Source organism: Pectinophora gossypiella, chromosome 22, assembly GCF_024362695.1.
Source record: "Pectinophora gossypiella chromosome 22, ilPecGoss1.1, whole genome shotgun sequence".
NCBI lineage: Eukaryota > Metazoa > Arthropoda > Insecta > Lepidoptera > Gelechiidae > Pectinophora > Pectinophora gossypiella.
The window spans coordinates 8,375,677-8,392,552 of NC_065425.1; the positions used below are offsets into that span (position 1 = coordinate 8,375,677).

General features: G+C 39.9%; 1 protein-coding gene across 2 annotated transcripts in view; it reads right to left on the reverse strand.

The window, feature by feature from the left end:
- The window catches only part of LOC126377029 (ABC transporter G family member 20-like), a 79,680-nt gene that overhangs the window by 30,423 nt on the left and 32,381 nt on the right, over window positions 1-16,876 (reverse strand). For both annotated transcript variants that reach the window (XR_007567780.1, XM_050024644.1), the window contains exons 2-4: window positions 6,180-6,344; window positions 3,980-4,139; window positions 309-571 (exon numbers count right to left, since the gene is read on the reverse strand). Coding sequence is in view for 1 of the 2 variants with exons in the window: in XM_050024644.1 (XP_049880601.1) it covers window positions 309-571; window positions 3,980-4,139; window positions 6,180-6,301 (545 nt within the window). In the remaining variant the exon portion in view is untranslated. The remainder of the gene's footprint in view (window positions 1-308; window positions 572-3,979; window positions 4,140-6,179; window positions 6,345-16,876) is intronic.

Genomic DNA, 16,876 nt, shown 5'->3' on the forward strand with positions numbered 1-16,876 from the left:
CAAGATCTGGAGGTCCGGGTTCGATTCCCGATGGAGACATTGAGAGACTGTCCTTTGTTTGGTAAGGACTTTCAGGCTTGAATCACCTGATTGTCCGAAAAAGTAAGATGATTCCGTGCTTCGGAAGGCACGTTAAGCCGTTGGTCCCGGCTATTAGCCGTAAAAACACCTCCACCAACCCGCAGTGGAGCAGCGTGGTGGAGTATGCTCCATACCCCCTCCGGTTGATTGAGGGGAGGCCTGTGCCCAGCAGTGGGACGTATATAGGCAGTTTATGTTATGTAAAGTAAAGGAGTCTCCCCACTCACCGTTCCCGTAAAACAGGGTCCAAACCGACGGTAGGCTCGTCCAAAATCAGTAGCTCGGGTTCGTGGACTAGTGCTGCGGCCAGGGACACCCTTCGCTGCTGTCCCCCAGAGAGGTTCTTCACAAATCTACCGCCACTCGGTAACTCTAGCAGGTCGCTCAGGAAGTCGAACCGTTCGGCCAGTTTGGGCATTTTCATGCCGTAAATCCGCCCGAAGTAGTAGACTGCATCGCGAACTGTGAATTCTCCCACTAGGGCTATGTCCTGCAGGAAAAGAAAAATCCGTCATTCGCGGCTTCGGATCGGATGCTGTGTGAACACGTCCTTACAGTTCAATTAGGGACTTTCCAAGCTACATAAACAGCCTATATACGTCCCACTGCTGGGCACAGGCCTCCCCTCAATCAACCGGAGGGTGTATGGAGCTCCACCACGCTGCTCCACTGCGGGTTGGTGGTACTTCCAAGCTACGTTCCCCAAAAAAAAAAATATAGATAGCAATGCACCGAATCGCCTTCGTTTAACCTTCAAATTTCATGGATAACAGACATAATTTTATCTAGCCACGGGAGCTCCGTGGTTCCTTCGCAATGAAAATCTGCACATTGACCTAGGTCTGCCAACCATTGCCCAATGGCTCAAATTAGCTTCCAAACGTTTTTTCGATTCTGCTCCGCACCACCCAAATCCCCTGGTAGTTGCGGCTTCCGAGTACATTCCGCTTAGGGACGGTACTGAAAAGTATCGGCGCCCGAAGGACGTAATATACGATCCCGACGACCCGATTACTCTAGCCATAGAGGCAGCCAATCAGCTCGCGACACCAAACACTTCAGGACCCCGATACCGACCCCGCCGGCGTGGTCGACGATTTCCCTCATTCAGCGCTTATCGCTATCGACCCACTAGGGTCGATTAATTCTTTCAAATATTTTTCCTCTCTGACGACGCCCTGAGCCGAGGTTCGCGCCCAACTGGGCACCCTCAGGCCTGTTGTCTTAAACGTTGTACCGGGTGAGAGCCTTCAGCGCTCCCCATTTGTCCGGCCAAGTAGTTAATGCCATCTGCGGCAAATCTACAATAAGTCACGTCAAAAAAAAAAAAAAAAAAAAAGGGTACAAATGAGTACTCTTGTTATTACACCCAGGCACGACACATATTCCACCCATTATTATTCTAATCATATTAAAGAGAAGCAACATAATTCTATACCATATCTCATCCAAATATCAAGCAACAATTATTTTTATTTTCATACGTACGGTCACGAGCATTAATATGTGTACACTTTGGTACCATTTCACATTAACTTTTTTGACAAATTGAACTGTAAGTCTCACTAATTGTCAAATATGTTAGTGCGACAGAGTCCTAAAGAGGGTTCATTATATTGCTCGTGACTGTACATATAAGGCAAACTTGCACCAATTAGTTATTGTATAATATGCCTCTGCCATTTCATTATATTTTTGAATAATTATGTAAACACTTTAAATCTGCACAGCGCCATATATGTATATTGTTTTTGGGGAATGTTTTTTTTTTTGTCTGGCTGGAAAGTCCCTCATTTGACAAAAAAACATTAATAACGGTAAAAATGTTAAAAATATTTGGCTTTTGTTTTTTCTATTTTGTTTAAATTTAGAATACACGTGCTAATAATTACATTCTGCTTATCGTATATATAACGGAATCAGTTTGCTGTGTATGTAAACAAAAATAGATTTAATAGTAAGTAATTATGCAAATCAGCTTTGTTTTTAGAGATGTTTCTAGTGGTAAAAAAGGAAGGACCGTGGTCCTGTGGTTTATTTTATTTATTCACGGAACTCTAACACAGTACATTATTACGTGACATTAAAAAAAATTGCGGTTTGCTTTTGGAACGGGGAGCGTCAATTCGAACTCCGGTACCAGACTTGCACCAATGAGTTATTAATTTATCTTGAGTGCAGTTTTCACTAAGTTGACTCGACCATTATAAACGGCGATACGGCTCACCACCTATCATGTTGGTGTAACAGAAAGCTCGGTGAAGCATGGGTACTTAGTTCATCTTGCGATGAATTTACCTCTGACTACCCCGTCGGGAAAAAGTCGTGAGTTTGTCATGTTAAATACAACAACAACCTCAATTTCCTTCCTCAGCCTAAACCTAAGACTAAACCAATGATTTTCGAATTTATGTTTGGATCATAAATGATGATCACGCGCTCAGCAGTGAAGGAAAACATCGTCAAGAAACCCACATTCCCGAGAATTGCATTTTCGGCGGTATGTGACCTAACCTGTATTAGGCTGGTTTTCCCTTCGGCACTTGGCCTTTGATGGCATTTGCAGCAAATCTACTAAAAGTCAAGTTAGAAACAAAATGTGATGAATGTAATGACTAAAATACAATCCCCGAGTAAGTGAGCAGAGAAACAAGTAATCCGAAGACCTTGCAGCCACTTTCGTTACGAAGTCCCAAGATGGACATGAGAGACTAGTTTTAATGGTAGATCATTTGGGAAAGGAAAATGTACAGACATGTGAGTTGTGGTCAGACAGGCAGTCGCTTCTGTAAAAAACCGGACCTGTCAAATCTTCAGGTTAGGTAAGCGGACCCTGTGAAAAATGGTATAATGCTAGGGAGATGATGAGTTTGATATGCTCGACTCCAGTGAGTAAAGTCCTCAAGTCGAGGACGTAAATGTCAACTTATCAAAATACTCAGCCTCAGGACGAGTCGAGTGGAGGAAGAGAAGAGTTAACTTCTTAGAATACGAGTGTAAGGCCAGGCGCGCACTACGAGTTTTTCGCCGCGCGGCAGAATAAAGCAGCGGCATAATGTCGCACTGTAATACTGCGCCGCTGCGGTGGCTCTGCCGCCAAGTGCGCGCAATACAATTTAAAACTGTTTGGTACAGTATTACAGTGCGACATTATGCCGCTGCTTTTTTCTGCCGCGCGGCGAACAGTTGGTAGGCGCTCCCCATTTGTCCGGCCAAGTAGTTAATGCCATCTGCGGCAAATCTACAAAAAGTCACGTCAAAAAAAAATCTAAGTATCATATTATCCGCTAGATATAAGCATGCGAAAATTTAGGAGGTATATAGGTAGGTACTTTATTAATTAACTAATATAAATCTACTTATTAACTTAAGTAACATAATATAAATCTAATAAAAAAAAATAACCACCACGATATAAATCAACGGATTTTAATGAAACTAAGTAATTGTTCATTTTTATTTTTTTTTAATTTGTTGCAAATTATGGGATTAACTACTGGGGGTGGGGGCTCACCAGGTACAAAATTTAAGACAACAGGCCTGAGGGAGTCCAATTGCGAACCTTGGCGCAGGGCATCATCCGAGAGAATCATGTGTGAAAGAATTAATCCGCCTTAGGCACATAGCGATGACATTACGAGAAATGTATATCGGAGGTATGTGACCTAACCTGTATTGGGCTGGTTTTCCCTTCGCGGGTTGGAAGGTCAGACAGGCAGTCGTTTCTGTAAAAAACCGGACCTGACAAATGTTTAGGTGAGGTAAGCGGAGCCTGTTAAAAACGGGATAATGCTAGGGATAAGTGGGCTGATAGCTTCCCCGGCATTTCACGTGGGTAACCATGCTTTTATATTCGTCGTTTGCGTTGATATGTAAGTTACAACGGTCGTCAACCTACCTGTGGCATATACCCGACCCTGGGTCCAGGTACACCGCTTCCCTTCTCTCCAGGTTGTCCCCCCAGCACCCAGATGTTGCCGCTGTCCAGCTTGCGTCGACCCACGATGCAGGACAGTAAGGTTGTCTTACCGCACCCTGAGGGACCTAGCAGGCCGTAACTGCGGGAGGAAATCATTTGGGTAACATTATGCTAGTTAAATCATTAATATACAGGGTGGCCCAGAAGATCAGGTTCAAAATGAAAAATTAGATAGAGGGGCTCATTAGCTACCAGAAACACCCCCATGTATGTTCAGCAATTATTTACGGTTTAGGAGATATGACCCATTTTGTACCTTTTTCTAGATTTTCTACTTTACTTCAGAAATAATCATTTTGTCGCTATCCCTTTCTTAATAATTATTTTATTTTACTTCACAACTATGCCTAAGGCTGTGTACCGCTCAATCAAAGATAAATCAAAGTCAAATCAAGTATAAAAAAAAGTTATCGGAAGTCAAAGTAAGAATTCGACCAAAATTGTTACAGTTGTTAAAACTTCGCCGAAGAATAATAAACACATGAGATTGTCATGGACCCTGAAAGTATTTCTAAAAACTGCTCCATTTAATAGGCTTTTAGAAACATCCAAAAAAAGTACCCTTAATAAGGACATAAAACTAAGTAATTAGCCCTCAAAGATTGCAAGACAGACAGATTTGAAGGAAAATTTGACATTCTCATACAATGTAGCTGCTTCTTTCTAACGTTGTTAAAGGTGCTCAAAAACAGATTTTATTTTAGTATCCAATAGTATGAATCACCAACAGTGTTTGGGGATAACTTTTTCCTTGAAATCTATGTACCTTCAATAAAATACGAATACCAAAAGTGACTGCAAGTTTTGTCTTCGGAATGTTGCTATGTCTACCCTGTTAGCGATTATAAGCGTGATTTTTATTTACTTTTAACTGAAAATGTGTCTTTGACCACCTTTAACAACGTTAGAAAGAAGCAGCTACATTGTATGAGAATGTCAAATTTTCCGTCAAATCTGTCTGTTTTGCAATATTTGAGGTCAAATTACTTAGTTTTTTGCCCGTATTGAGGGTACTTTTTTTGGATGTTTCTAAAAGCTTATTAAATGGAGCAGTTTTTAGAAATACTTTCAGGGTCCATGACAATCTCATGTGTTTATTATTCTTCGGCGAAGTTTTAACAACTGTAACAATTTTGGTCGAATTCTCACTTTGACTTCCGATAACTTTTTTTTTTATACTTGATTTGACTTTGATTTATTTTTGATTGAGCGGTCACAGCCTTAGGCATAGTTGTGAAGTAAAATAAAATAATTATTAAGTAAGGGATAGCGACAAAATGATTATTTCTGAAGTAAGGTAGAAAATCTAGAAAAAGGTACAAAATGGGTCATATCTCCTAAACCGTAAATAATTGCTGAACATACATGGGGGTGTTTCTGGTAGCTAATGAGCCCCTCTATCTAATTTTTCATTTTGAACCTGATCTTCTGGGCCACCCTGTATACACAAAACCAAACAAACGGACTATACAGAATGTTAGTGATATCGTAACGAAAACTTTGAGGGATGATTCAGACCATGATTCTGAGTTAATATCAAATTGAATTTGTCGTCGCAAAATTCGCGGCTTTTTGTGTTCTTTTTTATTTTTGAATTCTATATTTTTAATGAGCTGAATCACCGCCTCCGTACTCGTTACGATGTCACTTACAACCCGTACAAGTACGACAGGTAGCCATACCAGTTCGTATGGGTGTTAGTGACACCGTAACAAATACTGAGGGGAATGATTCAGACCATGATTCTGAGTTGATATCAAGTGGAATTTCCTGTCGGAAAATTTAATTATTTGCAGTTCCATACTTTTGCGATGGAAAATTCCACTTCATATCAACTCAATCATGGTCTGAATCATCCCTCAAAGTTTTCGTTACGATGTCACTAACATCCAGAGTGATGTATACAGAGTGTTCTAAAAATAGCGTCAAGCCGAAGTTCAGAGATGGAACACTCCTAAAAGCGCTTTTACATTTATTACAGGCGTTTTTGTCACGCGACTGTAGCGCTTCTAATTCGCGCACGCGGCGCACACGCATACGGCTATGTATGCATGTATGTATTGTAAGTCACTGCATCTAGCCCAAGGTTTATGTAATGTATCTGTAAGTATATACTTACATGATCCCTTTCTCGACGGTCATATCGAGGTGTGTAAGCACAGGCTTGTGGTCGGGCTTGTCTTGTCGGCCGTACGACTTGTTGGCGCGCTCGACCAACACCGCGGCTGCCCGACCCGACATGTTGGATAGTGTAGGGGACACTCAATGTGAACGCATGGCTGGTCTGTGGACAAGGAGAAAATAATTATGAGTATACTATAATTTATTTCATTGGTAATTGATATCGCGTGCTTTCCAGGATTTGTGATCGGTTAATGACCATTAGCTTGCCCCGTATTACACGGGACTTAAAACATACTTGGATATATACACTAAATACATCTCTGCCTGCCCCTTCCGGGATACAGGCGTGATGCTATGTTTATGTGTTTATGTCATGGAGGGGTTGGGCGTTGGGCTCACGGAGGAGGCCCTGGGTTTCGAGGCCCTGGGTTGGATTAGGCTCACCCCTGTTACAAGGGACTTAAACACAGCGAGGAGTGGGTGTATACAGGTTGTTAGTGACATCGTAACGAATACTGAGGGGGATGATTCAGACCACGATTCTGAGTTAATATCAAGTGGATTTTCCTGTGGGAAAATTCATGACCATTTTAGTGTTTAATTAAATTATTTGCCGTTCCATACTTTTGCGACGGAAAACTCCACTTATTGTCAACCCAGAATTGCCTGAATCATCCCGCAAAGTTTTCGTTACGATGTCACTAACACCCTGTATACTATACAGCTCTACCTACCCGTTATGGGATACATGTGTTGCTATGATATAAAGAGAAGCCCCTACATTAACCCTTTCACGGGCAGAGACCATGGGTCACTGATGGTTCATAACAGATAGTATGACACCTTGGAATCGGAACGTCATTAGACGTTCTGTCCTTGAAAGTGTTAAGTACATCTGATACGATGATTACAAAGTGAAACCTTTTAACGACATGGAAAGAAGGTTGAAATTAACCTAGAAAAATACAGTTTTAATACGCAAAAGGAAGCGATAATAAAACGGTTGCAAATCATGGTTGCCACTTCAATTGTCTGATGGCAGGTGCAATTATAAGTTATTAAGTTATAATAGCTTTATGAAGGACACGCGCCTTCTGGCTAACCGCACGGCACTGCAAAATAGACTATGGTCATAGAATAAACTATTGGGTATAGAAGGGACACTCCGCTCTATACCGATACGAGCTTGGACACATACAGGGTAGGGTAGGTATAACATAGCAGGGTATAACTTATATGGCGCTGTACAGAGCCATCGTTTAACGTTCTAATTTCATACAGACATACAGGATGTTAGTGACATCGTAACGAAAACTTTGAGGGATGATTCTGACCATGACTCTGGGTTGATATCAATAGGAATTTTCCATCGTAAAAGTATGAAACTGAAATAAATTTTAAAAAATCACGAAAATTTTCATAAATTTTCCGACAGGAAATTCGACTTGATATCAATTCAGAATCATGGTCTGAATCATCCCCCTCAGTATTCGTTACGATGTCACTATAACAACCATACGTACTTGTATAGCAACCTGGCAAGGGGTGTAAGTGACATCAGTATGCAAAAGTATGGTACTGAAATGAATAAAAAAAACACGCACTTTTTCATGAATTTTCCGACAAGAAAATCCACTTGATATCAACTCAGAATCATGGTCTGAATCATCCTCCTCAGTATTCGTTACGATGTCATTAGTATCACATCACTAATTTAAGATTTATTCTTGTCTATCAAAGACCAATTCCTTGACTTCCCTATAAGACACGACGTTAACCTTTTCTTTAATCTGTTCCATGTAAGCTCTTCTTGGTCTTTCCCTTCCTCTCTTTCCTTCTAGCTTTCCTTCTATGACGTTTTAATAAATTCGTCGTGTCTTATTAAGTGTCCAGTCATCTTGCCTCTTCTGTTCTCAATAACTCTCAATATTTGCCTCATACATTAGTATAAGTACTTATATATCAAAAAATAGAACGAAAAACATGTGACGTACAAATAGAGTATGTTAATAAAAAACTGTAGAGAAGTAATTGTATTTATATAGTATTTGTGATTTTATAACTCTAGCCATAGAGGCAGCCAATCAGCTCGCGACACCAAACGACGATTTCCCTCATTCAGCGCTTATCGCTATCGACCCACTAGGGTCGATTAATTCTTTCAAATATTTTTCCTCTCAGACGACGCCCTGAGCCGAGGTTCGCGCCCAACTGGGCACCCTCAGGCCTGTTGTCTTAAACGTTGTACCGGGTGAGAGCCTTCAGCGCTCCCCATTTGCCCGGCCAAGTAGTTAATGCCATCTGCGGCAAATCTACAATAAGTCCCGTCAAAAAAAAAAGATTTTATATTTAAAGTTAGAGTTCCGTGGAAGATGTCGATGTTATTTTTGCATGCTTCGTCATACTATGGTTTAAGTACCATTTATTACCACTTTCATTTTTCATTCGCTGCCTGTCAAGTATACAATCTAAACACGCGGTAGCGTGTCAAGCCAAGTTCAAGAAACAGAACTGGCGAGCCGCACCGTGTGTAATATTAAACGAACCATTTGGAGCCACTTTTTATATACGTATATATTAGCGAGATGCCTATTTTATTCGCCCGGATTATTCATTCATTTTAAAATTAACAACTGTCAATCCGTCCTTTTCGGCGGATAAGAATATGACAGGTATAACTTAAAATAAAATTAGGAGGGGTCTGCAGGAATCGGGGCCATTAATTACCTATATTATGTAATATTAAGTTATTATAATAAATATCTTAAACAGCCTCAGTCTACCATGTTTTTATTATAAAGAATTTTATTTTTCTATAACAATCAAAAGAACAATGGTGTATTTACGTGTTTTTTTAAACATTTTCATTGCGTAGAGCAGGCGGTGTCGTAACGAGAAATAATTGTTCAATAACAATAACTATTTTAATTGCACGTTATAATAGTTCCTTTGCCAATTAAATATGATGAAAAAAGGGTTTCAGTTGGAAACAAATTTGTTTGTGAATAGAAACAAAAGAGTACTGAAGACTAGGCAGCATGGTCTTATGATCTTAGCCTGACCCTCAAATGGGCAAAAAGAAAAAAAAACAAAATGTCAACTGTCAATTGAGAGCCAATGATCGAGGGACTTTCCAGGCTACGTTCTCCTAAAATGCAATATAGATGGCGTTGTACAGATTTAACGTGATAATTACCTGTTTTCTCATTACTCAGGTACATAATTATTCTACATACATTTTGGTACCATGTCACATGATTATTTTTGTCAAATTGCACTATAAGTCTCACTAAATGTCAAATATGTCACTTACATCCTGTATTATTATGCTTCTGTCATTACATTGGATTTTGGAATAATTATGTACGTACGTTAAAGCTGTACAATGCTATCCATATTGTTTATGGTGAACGTAGCCAAGAGTCCCTTATTGTCTATTGCACATCAAATTGCATTTCCACCGTCAAGGTTGCGACGGTCACCATTGACCATCAATTACCACCACCATCCGTGACTGTCACCTGGGTGCAATGCAACCAGTCTTGAAACATCCGTTACTTGGTTGTTGTTTAACTGGTTAATTAACCAATGTCTAGTGCCTTACACGTCTGTGGCGCAATTGCTGGAAACGATTGACCAAAGCAGAGGTCCCAAGTTTGATTCTCAGTTGTTTTTTATTCCAATAAAAGGAAAACGTTCCAAAATTGTCTGTTAAATATTTCTGGATTGAAATGACCTTTTCTAAATGGAATATGAAAACAAAGTTTTCTAATATGACGGTAGTTTTTCACCATTCCAGTCACTGGGGTCCAGTCTTTCACCGGCTTGGTTCTCAAGTAGGAAGTGCCGGTTCGATCCCTAAGGACCCTGTGTAAAACGGGATAACGCTAGGAGACAATGATGATGATATTATTCTATCGTGTGGGTTGTGAGGTGGATTACCAACCTCATCAACCCTGGTGTCAGGGTTACTATTGAGCCGCCAAAGGCCGCTGACATGACTCATGTAACGCCTACGTACTTACATCAGTAAGTAGTAAACAGGACCAACGGCTTAACGTGCCTTCCGAAGCACGGATCGTCTTACTTTCGGACAACCAGGTAATGAGCATGTCCTAACCAAACTAGGGACCACAGAGTAATTTTTGGGATATGTCCCCATCGGGAATCGAACCCAGGACCTCCGAATCGTGAGCCCAACGCTCAACCATTGGACCACGGAGGTCGTCAGTGCTGAAATTATGAACCAATTATAAAATTTATGTTTTTGTAGGTGTTTTTGGTCTATTACAGAAACGACTTTTTTTTTGACGTGACTTAGGTATTGTAGATTTGCCGCAGATGGTATTACCTACTGGGCCGGAGTGCGCGAACCCGTCGCCTTTGACCGGGCACAAATCCAGGAAACCACGTGATATCAATTGTCTGTGATCTAAACATGAATTTAAACTCATTCTTGACAATAAAAGAAGGTAATTTGGACCACTGGACCACGGAGGCCCTCCCGACCCGTCCACCCGGCCGTTGATGATGATTATTCCTGTCCTATACGTTATAAATATGAAATTGTGTCACCATGATGCAAGTGAAGACATTCCACTTCCATCTTACTCATAATATCCGCTGATAAAAGTAGAAAGTCCATTAAGACAGTCTACATTTGTCGACCTTGCAAGGTCTCAGTATGTTGCGTAAGATGTTGAATTTTTTTGCAAATATCTCGTAAGCGGGTCATCTGTGTCGGAACCGGTGGTACTGTCCTACAAAACTCTTTCAACGCGCACAGGTGAGCGTTTATTTATTTAAAGATCGCTATGGTTGTATGCTGTTGAATTATAGCGCCTTTCCACTGGGCCCGACACCGGGAACGGATCCAGCTTTCATGTCAGGGAGGGATGGGGCACCAGGTCGCAGGCAACCTATCTCCGTAGAGAATTAGATAAAATTGTAATGGCCACCCATGATCATACCTGTCATTTTCTTATCACGGAAAAGGAAAGGGACAGGTAATTAACACGCATAAAATTTATGGAACACATGTCAATTTTAGGCAGAAGTTTAAAAAACCCTTCCAACATTTTATATTGGCCAATAACCCGACAGAATTAAGTTGACAGCACACGTCAAACGGATTGCATAATTTGTTCGAGATGCCTATACATATGATGCGATTGTTGTACCTCTGATTTTGTACCGTGTGAGAGCCCTCAGCGCTCCCCATTTGTACGGCCAAGTGGTTAATGCCATTTGCGGAAAATCATGAAGAAGTCACGTCAAAAACAACGAATTCAATCGCCAATTTTCACGTAACGAACGTGTTAGCGGGGGAAAAGAAGTTCCAAGAAAATCCTCGGCGCAGAGCCTTACACGTTCTTTAAAAAAACATAAATTAGTCGTTCGTGTGTTTATGAATGTATATTTTTTCTACAAGGTTAATTTGATTAGACAAATCATGTTAATGTATTTAAGTTATTTGGTTTTTATATCATTCTCTATTTTACTCAAGTTTTTGTCAATTTATTTTTGCATTAAAGTGGAAAATGAATAAATAATGCTACAATAATTAAGATATTTTTAGTATATTTTTATGTAAGTATAAGTACTTATACTTTGTTATACAATTTGTACGTGTCCTAAAACACTTTTTGAATTTCAATTATCAGGTATTACGTCAATGATTAAAGTTTTTATTTTACGTAGATTTGTAAGGTGCTTGTTTTAGGGTTCCGTACCTAAAGGGTAAAAACGGGACCCTATTACGAAGATTCTGCTGTCTGTCTGTCACCCAGGCTCTATCTCAAGAACCGCGATAGCTAGACAGTTGAAATTTACAAGTAAGTACTATTTTTAAAAACGACAAATACAACATCCTAAAAATAAAAAAATAAAATTAAGGAGGACTTCCATACAACAAAGGCGACTTTTTTGGCCTTTTTTTGCTCGATATCAGTACCTACTGTTGTTTACCCTATCGAATGAGAGCCAGCTCTCCCCATTCGTCCGGCCAAGTAGTTAATGCCATTCACGGGGAATCTACAAAAAAAAAAAACTGGGTACAGGCCTCCCCTCAGTCACGACGTCTGACGACTGTACAGTCATGAGCAATATAATGTACCCACTTTAGGACTGTCGCACTAACATATTTGACATTTAGTGAGACATACAGTTCAATTTGTCAAAAAAGTTAATGTGACATGGTGCCAAAGTGTGGCGGGCTCGAGTTTGACTCACACTTAGGCGGTTTTTAAATTAAATTCATGACTACTAATCTAGATGCAGACAACATTTCATGGGAAAAAAGGATATAAAGGAAGATTACACAAAGCTCGATGAGGTGTGGATACTTAGCTAATCTTGCGATGGATGTATCTCTGACTACCCCAATTGGGATATACTCGAGAGCTTCATAAGTACGCTACGGTGTGTGAGCTCACACTCACTCACCAGCTATGCAGTTTTTAAAACTACACGTCTAATCTACAAAAAAACAGACCAATAAACCTGTTTCGTACGTTAACATTTAAAGATCTGTACGACTCTCACGTGTCGACAACAGTGGCGCGCGCGCAGGTTCTTTTGACGCAACTCGTTACGTGCGGATGACCGGAACATAGCGTGGGCCAACCCTAGTTATGTCACCGTTGGCCGCGAGGTGGCTAACGAGTACAGATCTTGCCTGTTATTTAGGTGTAATATTTATTTATTTTATTTGACTGTTGATTTTTTAAATTAAAAATCGTTTTTTGGAAGTACATTTTAAAATAGTGTATATTAGATTCTAAAATTGTATTCAACATTATTCCTTACGTTTTATTTGACAGATTTTGAAGTTGATTATTTTTTTTAAATCACTTTTTTTTGGTTTTATTATATTATAAGTATTTATAAAGTTATGAGCTTGACGAATGTTTGGTTTCAAAGATAAAATATAAGACTTTCAACTGTTTTTGTATACGAGGAAAAATATTCTACTGTTGGCAACCCTATTGCCCATGCAACTAGGGACGAGGGGGGTTTAAAAACAATTTGATATTTCCGCATATTAAAAGTAAGTGCGCAATGTCATCTAATATCAAATAGCAATATTGCTTTCTTAGATGAATCGCAATGTGGTCCTTTTAGACCCCTCTAGATAAATGTATGAAAACATATTTTTTTCAACATCGATAAACTCGTTGAAAGTCAATTTATCATTTTTGAATCTACGTCATTTCGCAAGTTGTTATGCTGAGGAGAAGAAATGACAAGAAACTGCAACAGCAACACTTCTTTTAAATCAATGTAGGTGTAGGTATAGGCATTACAAGTTGCTTAATAACTAGAGGAACACAGTTATTGATACCAGGCATTTTTATCATTTAGGGTAATCATTAATCTTATAATAAGCTTTTTTACATAAAATGCTTCACATGAGCTTTAAAATTTTCTGACAAATTCAAATTTTATCTGGTATTTAATTGTAAAAACGTATGTACAAAACAAAAAAAACATGAAGATGATGTACCTACGTAAAATTCATATTACCAAGCAAACAGTCCACAACAACAGGGTGAGAGCCCTAGCGCTTCCCATTTGTCCGGCCAAGTAGTTAATGCCATCTGCGGCAAATCTACAATAAGTCACGTCAAAAAAAAGTCTACAATACAGTCTGATGGCCCGAATACCTTTGTCCAGCGTTGGGAAATAGAATAGCTATAATTGCAAAGATCATTGACGGTGATGACGTAAGCGATCAAATGTGACTGCAAAGTACAGGCATGTTTACAAGCGATAAGTTGTTTTTTAGTACAAAAGTCAATACATTTTTTTACGACGACGAAATAAACTGGAGATTTCCGTTGTAAGAGTGCTACTTAGCAGGTATGTCCATAAGCGTCTTGTAGATATACCTTAAGTGCAGGTTTCACTTTTTTTTCTTTTTTATGACGTGACTTATTGTAGATTTGCCGCAGATGGCATTAACTACTTGGCCGGAGAAATGGGGAGCGCTGAAGGCTCTCACCCTGTACGACGTTTAAGATAACAGGCCTGAGGGTGCCCAGTTGGGCGCTAACCTCGGCTAAGGGCGTCGTCTGAGAGGAAAAAATATTTGAAGGAATTAATCGAGCCTAGTGGGTCGATAGCGAAAAGCGCTGATTGAGGGAAATCGTGGACCACGCCGGCGGGGTCGGTATCGGGGTCCTGAGGTTTCACTAACACAGTTGGCTCGACCATTATGGACGGGGATAGTACCACCTATCACGTTGGTCTAGCAGTTTTTTTTCTTTTTTTTTTGACTTGTAGATTATTGCCGCAAAGAGCATTACCTACTTTACTGGTGGCATTAACTACTGGGCCGGGGTCTAGCAGAAAGCTCGGTGAGGTGTAGGTATTTGGATCGTTTTACGATGGATTTACCCCTGACTAACCCAATATAAGATATTTATTGCATTCCTGCCGGGTCTGCATCACAACCGCGGCGCGAAATATATCGAGCGCTTCGACCAATAAACGATACGAATGCTATCTCTGTAGATGGACGTCAAACGGCTATTGGTCGAAGCGCTCAATATAATACGCGCCGCGCGCGGTGCGGTTGTCATGCAGACCCGGCTGATGTTATTACAGAGGTCTTAATAAAAAAACAAAATCGAACAAGGAAAATATTGATAATAATTATTATCGATACAGAATATTGTGACGTAAACATATGTATAGGTAAGCATAAAAATAAGGATATGTAGTATTCGTATAGAGGAGCTCGGTGGCGCAGCGGTTAACGCGCTCGGTCTGCGATTGTTGAAGTTAAGCAACTATCGCAAAAGCCGGTCATAGGATGGGTGACCACAAAAAAAAAGTTTTCATCTCGAGCTCCTCCGTGCTTTGGAAGGCACGTTAAGCCGTTGGTCCCGGCTGCATTAGCAGTCGTTAATAACCATCAATCCGAACTGGGTCCGCGCGATGGTTTAAGGCCCGATCTCCCTATCCATCCATAGGGAAGGCCCGTGCCCCAGCAGTGGGGACGTTAATGGGCTGATGACGATGTATTCGTATACCTATATAATATACCTATTTTTAACCCCCGACGCAAAAAGTAGAGGAAACTACAAACAGGAACCCTGTAAGGGAGTGCCCTTGTCGTAGTGACAACATGGTCAACACAAGTAGGTTAATATAGTCATGAGCTTATGTTATAAAGTTAACTTCGTTGGGAATCTTTTTCACTTCTTAATTTTGTATCCCGTACCCATACGGTCGTTCTTATTCTATCATGTGGGTTATGAGGTGGATTACCAAGCCCCATTGGGATACAGTCGTGAGTTTATGTTTTGTATATCAAATCACAAAAAAAAAAAAGTTTTCATCTCGAGCTCCTCCGTGCTTCGGAAGGCACGTTAAGCCGTTGGTCCCGGTTGCATTAGCAGTCGTTAATAACCAATCCGCACTGGGCCCGCGTGGTGGTTTAAGGCCCGATCTCCCTATCCATCCATAGGGAGGGCCCGTGCCCCTGCAGTGGGGACGTTGATGGGCTGGTGATGGTGATGATATCAAATCAAATCAAATCAAATATACTTTATATACTACTTTTACTACTTTTACTGTATATCTTGTAGACTTGAGGGAAAAATCTTGGAAACCACGTGATATCAATTATTTATGATCCAAACATGAATTCAAACCTCTCTTCTTTCTGCCTCAGTGTGGCGCGCAGAGGTATTATATTTATAATAAGCTGGTATTGTTGTTTTGTTATTCGGAAGATATGTTCTGCTATGCTGATTCTGAACTATTGGGAGTTAAACAAAGCTGGCGAGGAGAGGGTGTCTACTATATACCTCTACCTACCCCTTTGGGGATACAGGCGTGATGTTACTTTATGTTGTACCTAGCATTAATGTTTTGTTTTTGTAGTATTAAGGTGTAAATTATATACGTATCTACACCAACAACTTCAAATTAAACGCAAACATTTTTCAAGTTTTTCTCGGATCAAGTTTTATAGCAAATATCATTAGACCCTGTTCTTGATTTCGAAGTAAATATTGGCCATCAACTATTATTTGATTAGGTGACAGAGACCATAACGATGGCTGACTTTGTGTAATTTAAGTAAAAATAAGGAATAGTCCTTATTTTGCTAAGGTTAACCTCTCATATGCCGAGATACCAGACACAATAGATTTTACATTGTGTCTGGTCGAGATCCGCTTTCCGGCGTTCGAAAGATTAATTAGTTTCTCTTGCGAGAATAAGTTGGACTAGTATTAATTAAGTAAGCGCGTGGTCAGTTTAGTCTATTTTTTATTGTTTTTATTTATTTATTGTTACACAACAGAATTACAAACAACATTTACAAACAAATCTTCGCTTTGAACGTTCGTAATAACGAATTGTAGCGTGGACAGCGACTCCCCGCACGGCGCCTGACCTATGTTGTTAACCTGAGCTCTACAAACAACAAATTCAAATTCATAAATATCTTTATTCAGTAAGTATGTAATATACTTGCAGTTTGAATCGCCATTTTTACGTAACGAACGTCTCATCCGCCTAAAACTACTGCAACTTCTCACAACCTGTATAGCCGGGGAAAAGAAGCTACTTACAAGAAAAACCTCGACACAGGGCCCTAGACGTACTGTTTTTTTTTAGATCAATTATTATATTGAATTATTCATATAATAATTATTCGATTAGTATTAGTAATTAGTA